The sequence below is a fragment of the Micropterus salmoides genome, unplaced genomic scaffold (assembly GCF_014851395.1).
Source record: "Micropterus salmoides isolate LMB-PRFRI ecotype aquatic unplaced genomic scaffold, ASM1485139v1 Ms_hic_scaffold_12, whole genome shotgun sequence".
In the NCBI taxonomy this organism is placed as follows: domain Eukaryota; kingdom Metazoa; phylum Chordata; class Actinopteri; order Centrarchiformes; family Centrarchidae; genus Micropterus; species Micropterus salmoides.
Genome location: NW_024040263.1, coordinates 25,478,506 through 25,489,694, shown reverse-complemented (window position 1 = coordinate 25,489,694; position 11,189 = coordinate 25,478,506). Strand labels below are relative to the sequence as shown.

At 39.5% G+C, this 11,189-nt stretch overlaps 1 protein-coding gene across 1 annotated transcript in view; it reads right to left on the bottom strand.

Moving 5' to 3' along the window:
• Positions 1-309: 309 nt before the first annotated feature.
• Positions 310-11,189, bottom strand: part of nomo (nodal modulator) — a 30,331-nt gene continuing 19,451 nt past the window's right edge. Inside the window, exons 38-47 of the mRNA XM_038714229.1 lie at positions 8,845-8,971; positions 7,809-7,922; positions 6,843-6,970; positions 6,493-6,634; positions 6,187-6,270; positions 3,503-3,613; positions 3,295-3,396; positions 2,924-3,043; positions 2,598-2,690; positions 310-2,312 (exon numbers count right to left, since the gene is read on the bottom strand). Of these exons, the coding sequence (XP_038570157.1) occupies positions 2,181-2,312; positions 2,598-2,690; positions 2,924-3,043; positions 3,295-3,396; positions 3,503-3,613; positions 6,187-6,270; positions 6,493-6,634; positions 6,843-6,970; positions 7,809-7,922; positions 8,845-8,971 (1,153 nt within the window). The 3' untranslated portion in view covers positions 310-2,180. The remainder of the gene's footprint in view (positions 2,313-2,597; positions 2,691-2,923; positions 3,044-3,294; positions 3,397-3,502; positions 3,614-6,186; positions 6,271-6,492; positions 6,635-6,842; positions 6,971-7,808; positions 7,923-8,844; positions 8,972-11,189) is intronic.

Genomic DNA, 11,189 nt, shown 5'->3' with positions numbered 1-11,189 from the left:
TTATATATAGATATATTATTAGAGCCTTTTAACCTCTCTTAGTCAAACATCTGCTTGCAAAACCCCCATGTACCTTAAAACATAATATTCTGCTTGGAAAAAGAGAAGAAACAATAGATAAAGTAGTCTGATATTTATTAATTTTCTACAGGTAGTCTACTTAAAAATAAATAAATAAATAACTGCTATAGTATATGAGTAATGTACTTTAACACTTTATGGATGAGATCTACAATTCTTGCCTTCTTTGAGAATATTCCTACCTAAAGTTACACTGCCCCCTAGAGGTAAAATCACAAAACAGTCAAGTTAATTTCCTTCCAGTCAAACTTTATTATCTCAACAAAATTTTTTAACCAATTCTGATCAAATGACAAATGAACCCTCCCTCCCCCAATCCAACCCAACCCATCAACTCCCTCTAAATGTGGACTAATTGGAATATCTTTCAATCAGTAAATAGTCAGTGGCCTTTTCATCTTTGAGTAAGTCAGCCACAACTGAGAGCAGATGAATTAAATACAGAAAAATAATTGGGTTCCATAGTTTTCAGTGCATTACACGGCTCAGTATAAAAGTCAATGAGCTAATGAAATTACAATCCCACCTTATCTTTAACTTCACGACCATATCACGACAGACCCTTTTGTAGATTTTCATTTCTGTTTGTGTCTTCTTAAACATAATGTTGCCCTTTAAAATAGCTTTCCACACAATTCATCTGCCAGAATATCATTCAAGAAAAACAACCCCACTTCTGAAAGAAATATCCCAGCACACAAACTAGGTAATCATTCACATCTGATTAGACACATTAATAAATTATTCAAATATCAGTTATCCCCTATAGACCCCCCCCCCCCCCCCCCCTCCCCAAAAACAAACTTCTCAAACAGTTTTCTAACCCAAATTTCCAGCATCTCACCAACCACAGCTTTCTTCAGCTACTGGAGTAACTTACATCAAGTCAATCTTGCATCACACTTAACAGCTTATAAAATGCCATCAGGAGTGGAGTGCTTTACAGCAGCTCATAGGTGTTTTACATTTAAGGGAGAGAACATGACTGACAGCGGTATAAAGCACTTATTAGCTTGTCAACGTCTTTGGCTGTCTTTCAAGCATAGTTAGCAGTTACAGAACCCACAAACAGTGGGTCCTGTAAATGGCATTATCAGAGTCAACTCAGTTTGGGGCTGATCCGGCTTAATGCCAAATCTATGGGCTCAAATAAAGTTGAGTTGATTGTGAAATGTTTAGGAAAAAAAAAAAAGAAGAAAATTTCAAATAATGTGGTTGTTGATCATCCTGTTAAAAATGTTGTGGATATTTAGAAAAGATTTGTAGTTCAGAGTGTCAACAAGATTACATGAAAACTCTGAGGAACAGCAGATTTGACTTTCAAACAGTTTTCTGCTTCGAATCTGCACTCAGATATTCACCTCACTGGTAAAAACCATTTTAGCACAACAGGTTTGCACCACAAGCTTTAAGAATATTTCTGATGATCGTTTCCCAAGACCAAAGTCTTACTGACCCTTATTTGATCACATTTAATTCAATATAAACTGTTATATTTAAATGTCCTTAGGGTAATACTGGTAGTTATGATTCGAGCCACACTTTGAAGAAATCCCCTGCATGCATCGTCTGAATTGATCCCAATGCTGTTAGGTGAGATACATGATTATCTACAGTGCCTGATGGTCCTAAACTATGTTACGACTGACATCTAAAGCATTCAAGTTCTTTCAAAACACAAGAAAAATATTTTAGTTGACCTAGATAAATTACAAAAGGTATAAAAATGGATCATGTTCTATCACAAATATTAACAATTTTCTTTTGACAATGAGTGTTCTGAGAAAAAAAAACCCGAAGAAAACTAAAATGTCAGCTCTCAGTCCAGTGAATCCGAATGGCTGATGAGGTGGTGGTAATGCGTGTCGAGTGGTTTATGTTGGGCTTCGCTTTGGGCCGAATCACATCTTAGCGAGCTAAATAGTTCACTAGAACCCACAATAAGCCACAACCACTCCAAACCTTGAGTGGTTTATCTAGTGAACCAGCAGAACTAGCTAACAAATAAGCTACTAGAGCTCTCTGAGGCTGTAACCATGGGTGCAAGTGTACTATGTAGTGTACAGAGATGTGGTCGGAGCTGAGCCCTGGCTATGTCCTTATGTGCGCCTGGCCTTCTGTCTCTTGGCCTGACGCTTGGCTTCATCCAGAGCAGCGTTGTCCCCACTGACTTGGGCCATGCTCCTCACTCCCTGGATACGATTTACCACCTGTAACAGGAGGGGAATAACCTGCAAAACAGGTCCGCAAACGGTATTAAACAAATGCTTTTTGGATTAACAGATTCTTACTTGAAATAATAATAATAATCTGATTAACAAGAATGAATACATGCATAAGCACTGCTTGTAAAACCGGGACATTCTTCTTGATGTCATTCCAAATTTTAGGCTTGGCCATGTTAAGGCCAAATTCCAGTGAGGTTTATTCCAACTAAATAGATTCCGAAGTGCAAGAGTCGTGCAAGAAACGCTCTCTGAACCCCATGTCTGGAGCAGGTGGGTGCCGTTATGTACCTTCTCATGGTTGTACGCTGCTAACAGGAGCAGCAGGGTGAGGGGCAGAGCGATGTAGGAGCCCTGGGCAACATCCTGGTCAGGCACTTTACGCTGTGGGAAAGCACACACAAAACACACACCCTGAGATGAGACCACTCCAAGAGAAACTGTCCAATCAATACTGTTTTGATACAAAAACTCCCTCAAGCTGCACAGTATGCCTCACTATCAGGAATCCTTTAGTCCTTGGCAAAAAGAAATCATTATATTCTTGCACAGAAAACACTCATTGAAATATTTTGCAGGTTATAATAAAACTTTAAAAAAAAGGATGCATGTCTTACAGTGGGGTTGAAGGTGAGTGTGACGTGCTTGTGGTAGCCGCTGGAGGTGAAGGTGACCTGTGGCAGAGTGAAGTCATACTGGGAGCGGGACAGCGTGGAGTACAGCATCAATACATAGCTCTGGAGAAGAAAGAGAAAGGCGACTTTAGATCCAACAACAGCATTTCCTTAGTCACGGTTAAGTCTGAAGCTGTCTATAAATTTAGTAAAATATACCAGCGAGTCAGGAGTCAGCATTAAAGACATTTATAAACAATGAAGAATATAGAATAGGAATTCTGTTTTTTGTTTTTGACTTTATCAAATCTTTTTCACTAGTTTGGACTTTGCAACATCCTTTGAGACATAAGAGCAGAATTACAAGCAGATACCTCTCCATCTCTATCCAGAGGAGGGAAGTGGAAGAAGAGGGACTGTCCCAGAGACACGCTGTTGATTGGGTTGTCCAGATTGTCACTCTTGTACAGCTTCACCTGCACAAAGAAAGGAGGGGGAAAAGAGGAGTAAAACTTCAGAAACATATGCAAAATCAACAAAAAGGACCAAAATGCAGGGATAATATAGGCCAAGCAGTCCTACTGATAGTGTTGGGAGGTGTTCAGGGGATGTGTGGACGTTTCCACTGAGGTCAAACTGATTGATTTGCCTGAAGGCGATGATGTTGACCCCTTCAATGTCACTACTGCCAACCTGAGGGAGAACACAGGGCTTAATGTACAGATACAACTTTGGAGAAAACAGCAAATGTGAACTGTGGATAAAGCTTTGTACGGGTCACACGGTGTGATAACAGAATTAAGTGGAATTAAGGCATTTCCTTGCCTTTCCAGAGAGATTAGGGAGCCTGCACTTTTCAGGCAAGCTAAAATTATGAGAGGTTTAAACTTGCAATGGGATTATCGTTGCTTTTGTTCAGTGTATAGAAAGGAACCATGTGATAAGTCTGCTGATAAGTCAGAATCACAGGGTTCCCACCGTTATTTTAATCATTTTTCCATACCCTTCTATCTGGTTTTTAGTGCCATGCATACAGAACCTTAAAACAAAACACTATGACATTGAACATTTGTTACAGTTTGGACCGGAAGCTCAAGAATGGCATTTTAGCTGAGATCTTGCATGATTCATCACCAGATGGCGATGCCCAGTTGTCATTATTAAGAATGCTTTTAAGAAAACATGGGTGAGAAGATGAGAAGTGCTCACAAAATGTAAACTTTAACATGTCGTTGCAAGAAGGCAAAATTCATCTCCTGATGAAGGTTAAGTGATATGACTGAAAGCTCCAGAACAGCTATAAATTGGAGGGGTTGCTTTCTCAACAACAGTTTAGTACTTTTAAATAAAGTTGTGAACCAATGTGTCTTCTAAAGTTTACCTTGTAGAACATGCATTCATATTTCATTTGCACAGATGTGATGTATAAAGACTTTTGTGGCCCCAGAGGGTCTGATAAATGTCTTCAAGGGGTGTCACAGTGCTGTGTTGGCCAATCACATACAAGCACACATTACCAGTTCTTTTGTAACATGAAAATAATATTTCTACTGTTTACCTGTGACAAAAGATAAAATAGCTAGATAGATAAAGTTGAAAAAAATCCTGTCTGTAAGTATTCAAATCCATTGTGCAGCATTTTGTCTGTTACTCCAACTGCACTTCCTGTATCATATTTCATGTCTCACCAGTACCTTAAACACGCGCCCACCAATGCAGCCCCTCGCTTTGTTTTAAAGCAAGGTGAGCTTACCACTCCTCGACTTTGGACAATTCAGCAGAACAGTGTCTGCAAACGGTGATTTTTGCATCTTTCTCAGACACTTTAAAATGCTTCCACACTGCAGTCACGTCAATGTAATTGTTCTGTAAAATTTGTTCGCCCTTTTGACGTATTAGGCCGAACACCGAAAGGGCTTTTTTGCTATTATCAGCCGATTAATTTCGGTGACCGAACATCACACAGCTTCCGGTCTGAGACGTGAATCCAACGCGGAAGTCCCTTAAACCTGCATTCTATTGAACGGCCAGCAGGGGACGACTCTTCTGGTTGCAAAAAGAAGTCCGGTTCCATTAGACATAATGGTAAAATGACCCTACTTCTCAGCTGATTTATTACTTCAGTCGACACTTTCCTAATCAGCCATCCAACGAAGGGTCAAGGGCAACTAGACTTTGCAGAAGAAAAAACTAGAAGACATTTCGTCCCTCATCCAAGAGACTTCTTCAGTTCTGACTGACTGGTAGGGAAACTCAGCTATTTAACCTCTGTGGGATTATTAGCTAGGATCATCCATAGCGCTGGTTTGTTAGTGCTCCTGGTGTGGTCGTTAGAACCACTCATGGCCAAGGCCGTGAACGACCAGCGTTGGTATCTTCACCTGAGGCCAAGTGGAAATGCTTGTTCAGATTCCTGGGAAGTGATGAAAGGACAGCATTGTAAGTGGGGGATAAGTGGTGGCGTAGACCCCCTCCTCTGTTCAACGACGGCTTCTCGACCCTGGTGTAAATGGCTTCCCTGACACCTCTTTCAAACTATCCATCTTCTCTGTCTAAAATGTGCACCTGGTGATCCAGACAGCATTATTCAAATGATTCATCTAACTCTATCTTAGAAAACTGACAAATTCATTAATATATCATTTTCTCAAATAAAGCTGGGTCTCAAATAACAGCTAGGGGGCGTCGTCGCCACGAACAAATAAATTAGGCCAGCAAATACAGGCCAGGTAAAGAAAAAGATGGATAAACTTACAATGTTACATAATGTGCATGCCAACAAAGCATAATATACATTTATATCACTTTATTTTAATAAAGTCAACAATATAATCAAGTTATTTCCAGCACTTATTCTTGATAAATCATCTTAAGTTTTCCCATTTCAGTCACTGTTACAGCCAAGCTGTATTTTTGTAGTAAATTGCCAACATGGCCCTGCAAATGTTTCACAATAAAAGCCTTGTTAGGAAATTAAGGGAGCAGATCAGACAAGGAGGTGGCTTTATTCTAAAATATGCTTCACTACTATACTCATCAAACATGGGGGATTAGAAATAAAGCCCTGTCTCTAATATAAGCCTGCTTCAAATAAAGGCCTAGTACCACCTCTGCAGCTGAGGTAAGGCCCCAACCACTATTTGTGAATTTACTATTCATTTTTAAACTCTAAACAAACTTTAAAATAACTGTAACTGTAATAACTGTTTTGCTAACCAAAAAAGCCCTGTGGACCAAAGGAAGCCTTTAATAAGTTTGCTTCTTACCTCTATAGCTCTGTGTTGTGGTAAGGCCCTCTCTATGTGGTCGTTGCCTTCAGCTCGCAGCTGAATTAGATATTTGCAACTCGGCTGCAAGGAAACATTCCATTAATTAGGTCATGTAAGGAGGGCAGTAAAAAAGCTTGGAAGATACAGTATCATAGTAGCATTTGATAAAACCAATGTTTGCTGTCACGCCTGCTTAAACTGCTGCTTACACAATGTGTTTTACAAAGTCAAGTCACTACTTTTCCCTTGTGATCAAAGACAGTTCATTTTAGTCTGATTTTAACATGTGCCTAGCGTACTCACCAGCAGACCCCTGAGTCTGAAGCGGCCGTCCTCATCTGTGACGGTGTCCTCGCTGTAGAGGCTACACTCACCCTGTCCCACTGCCTCCACGGCCACGTCCCTCTCTGCATCCCCACTCAGAGACCGCACCGCTCCATAGCAGCTGAGGACAACAGTTCAAGGCCATGACACTGATCAGACTCATGTGCAATGGACATTTTTGGAGCTAGAGCCCCATTGTCTTCTAACAACAAACGGCATCAAAAGGTAATTATACATTTGAGAGGCATGCTGTCGATCTTGAATCACAAATTTCTATTCTCGTGTGCTAAGCCACCCAGGGCATTACTGCACAAAGTACATTCGTATACCTGTAAGCAGTCTTAATGCCAGTTATATCAATGCTGAGGTTTTGACCCTCCTCCACTGTGATCATCTGAGACGCCGGCTCAAAGCGGAACTCCTTCATCATGGGCTTGAAGTAGTACTGACCAGGACTCTGAGGAGAGAAGAGCAGTGATTACATCAAGTGGAAAGCAGAAACATATATACACACTTAGTGATTGGCTAGACCACAACACATTTAAAGCATCCCTACAATCAGCTTTACTGCTTGGCCAATAAGGGTGGGAGAATTAAAATTCATTCTTAGATGCATCTCGAAGTGGACGTGGAAGATTCTGAATTCTGAAGCATTCGGCACACCACCGCTGCAGAATGAATAACCACCCTACTTAAATGTCACACAATCATTAATATCAATGCGCAAGATATGATTTTTCGCACATTGTGCAAGCATGGTGACACTCAACGCTTGGCAGCTCTCTGTGTATCCTGTGTGTGAGGCAGAGCGAATGAGAGAGAGCGAGCGACAGAACAGTTAGCGGCGAAAAATATTAGCAGTAAGTTTCAGTCTGGCAGGAAACGTATAGTGGAGGTCACTGTATCAGTTAATAAAAGTCTGTTGTTTCCTCAACTGCTGGAACAGCTAGCGCTAACAGCCTTCACTGTTTGTGAACGTTAGCTAAATTACTAACAAAGTAAAATTAATTAGCTGTGTGTCATTAGTACTAACTTACCTACTTCTCAAGGGTTGAGAACATCAGGTACAAGCCTAGACTAAACTGGTGTGCAGCTCTGTCCTGTACACATACTGATAATTATATTTCAGTTTTTAGAGGAGTTTCACAACTGGTTGTTAAAGAAATGAGGGACCATGGAACTGAGGTTAATGAAGTAAATTAGGGATGCAAACTAGTCATTTTAAGCTAATTAGTAGATGTTTCTTTCAGATTTGAATGTGCAAATTAAAATGGAACAAATTGCTGGAGCCCTACCAGGTTATTGAAGGTGAGCAGGCCAGTGTCCTGGGTCAACAGGTTGGAGCGAAACTGTCCTCCACTCAGAGACAGGAGGACACCTGACAGGGGATTACCATCCTCTGATTTGATCTACAGCACAGAGGGAAAGAGAGGAGAGTACAGGTTATAGATCTCATATCATGTCACTTAACTGACAGATTCATTTCAGCACTTTATATTTTACTACATTAGCGAGACCAAATTTGAATAAAAGAAAATGGACATATTTGAAATACTGGGGGGAGGGAGGTAACAGATTAAACTGTATTTTTATTGCACCTCTCAAAAGTTAAAAGAAACATTACAGCAGTAGACATAGCAGGGTTAGTTAATAAAAACAATGTAGTTCAAGGCATCACTTACAGAAGGATAAAAGGTTTAAAGAAGCATCACAATAGTAGACACAGCACGGTAAAAACAAAAGAACAATAAAAACGAGCTTGATACCAAACTAGCACGGAGAAAACTTGAAATCTCAGTGGTGGCTCAAATCGTGAAACTGTGGGGGTAAACATGCTGACAGGTGAGTTTAGTGTCTCTAATGTTCTATTTCAGAGAGAGTTTACAAAAGATGGATAAAGGACACAAAACTCGGTTTTGATGTTGTACAAAAGATTTTTAAAAGCAATTTATCACACAGCTTGAAAGGGAAATTAACACTGATCATTTGTGCCAGGATCTCATGATTGCTGTAGATAATTGCAGACCCTTTTAACAAAGGCAGTACACAAAGGCGAAGCACTGGCAGCACACAACAAAGCAGAGGAGTGATTTAACCATCATCTGTGATCTTTTCTTTTAATCATATTTTGGGAAAACAGAGAGTAGGAAATAACAGCTTTTCATCATGTCACTTCATATTGAACATATAATTGTAAATTAATCTGGATGAAAGTGTCAGCTAAATAGTAATATATAATAATAATAATAACAAAACAGCAGCAGCAGATGTAAAAGGGGCTGGTGATTAACGGGATGTAATATGTATGTAAGTGAGGATGGTCACATGTACCTTGAAGGTGACACCAGCCAGAGCGAACGCCTTGAAATCTCCCTGGGTTCCCTCCACAGGACTCAGGACGAAACCTTCTTTATTGGCACTGATGTCGTACTGCCGGTTGCTGTGGAGCGGACCCACACTGAAGGAAAGCGGTGAGCCAAATAGTGGTTAGGAGTGTGTGTCTCCAGGATGCATATTTTATACGATGAGGCATGTGATTTCAACACAAGCCCGCAGACCAGACAAAATGATGAATGCATACTGATAATGACAAAAAATAGTAAAAAATCTTATCCAACTTAGATTAAGAATAACGTAATGTTTAAACCTCTAATAGAGAAAATATTACTCAAAAAGGACATTGCTCACATTAATAGGGATGAAACGGTTACCAGTTTAATGATAAACCATAGTAAAATTCCCGACGGTTAATTGTACCATACAATTTTTTATTTTCATGATAACAGTGTTTGATTACTGCGCTTTGAAAAACATGATGCCCAGCATCAACCAAAGTTGGCAACAGTCTGTCACAAGCAGGTTTACATGCGCAGTGTGCAATGTGGGTTTGTTTGGGTCGCTGACATCATGACAGAAGACAGTGCTGCGGAGATTTTTCAGCCTGTCTGAAGTCTGGTCGTATTTTGGTTTTTATTAGAGTGCTTAGTGAAACTTGATTAAAGAAAAATTGCCTTACAGAGAAAACATGGCAAGTTAACTTTGAGCTTTGGTTTGTCTGTCTAACTTGCTAATAGCTTGTAAACTGAAGCTCTCAGCTAATGTTACTCTTGTAAAAACACTAATGTTACATATTGTTCTGCTGATGTCGGCCTGTGCGTCCTGTGTCTGCAGACTCTGTTAGCTCATTGCACATGACATCACGTTATGCAGTTTAGTCACCTAACCAACATATTTTGTTTATTAAAAAGTCGTTGAATTAGTTGTCTCCTGTACAAGACTTCTCCGTAATTAAGTCGGTTTTTGTGCTTAGGTTTGGGCGACCTTTTCTATTTTCATATCGTCTGATTGTGGCTACTTGAGATCATCAATTGGCGATCTGATCGCCAGGGGGCGGAGTTAGGTTGCAGCTTGCCAGTGAAATGCCAGCATGGAACAAATAGGCTTACTAGCTTTAAGAGAAACCACCAATTAAGTCCTTATTACTGGTAGCTAGGCTCCTGAGAGAGAGAGAAGGTGCTGAGCGAATCTTGAATTCATATTAAATAGTATATAGTATGTGGCGATCAGCGTTGATATTATGTTGTGTCGCCACAAATAAATCAATGAATGGGAAACACTGCAGTGTGGTGCAGATTCTAGAGACTGTTTTATGTCATCGTAGTTCTGTGAGTTAAAAATCGCCTTATTATCAACGCATGAAAAACCAATCGCTGATTATCCCAATCGCCAATTCAGAAGATGCTCATTGCAATTACTATAACTGTGTTCTTAAGGGGTTTCATGTTTACCTAAAATATTGGCTGTTAAGTTAAAGTTAAAGTTAATTTTATTTGTGGTTTTCTATCTAAAACTTGTTGAAATGGTTTCAGTGTGTGTATCGGTACATTCCCTTAATTGTCATTGCACATTTTTACAATACTGTGATAATACTGATAACTGATCATTTTGGTCACTATAATCATGATATGAAATTATGATACAGTTTTATCTGTACACATTAACTTTATTATATTGCAAACTGACACATTTGCTTATGACACTGGCATTTTAAAGTCAACCCAAAACAAACCACGTTCCTGCCTACAAGGTGTTTTTTTTTACATTATCAGCTTAAGGCAACTGCTGACAAAAACTCATGAAACCCAAAACCATCAGAGAATCTTCCAGAGGGCAGAAAGAGAAGGCAAACTCAACTGCATATCCATTTTGACATCTAAAATTGCACCTACACAAACTGTAATACGGGCAACAGTAATCTTTCTAGTGCAACATGAAAAAACAATATTAATGGATTATGTCACTTCCATTATTATTCTTTGTCTTACTTCTATTTAGTGGATAATTATGCTCTACATTTCAGAACAACTAATGCTCTGCATTATAACAGGAAGTATAATATTCCCACTGATTCAGTAAGTTATGCTGTGGGTATTTTTAAGCTTGTGTTTGATTACATTTTGGCACATTGGCACCTTAAAAGTATCCCAAATTAGCTAGCAGCAGTTCCTGTTTGTGATACAACAGTTTGTACATACAACAATCACTGGATTACTTGGTTATTGAAGAAAAAGTCAGTCAGTCATTATTCTCCGACAACTTCTGTTAAATAAATCCACATATCCTATGATATCTATGTGGATTTAGTGATTTTTTTTTAGAGATTGTAATATCCACGA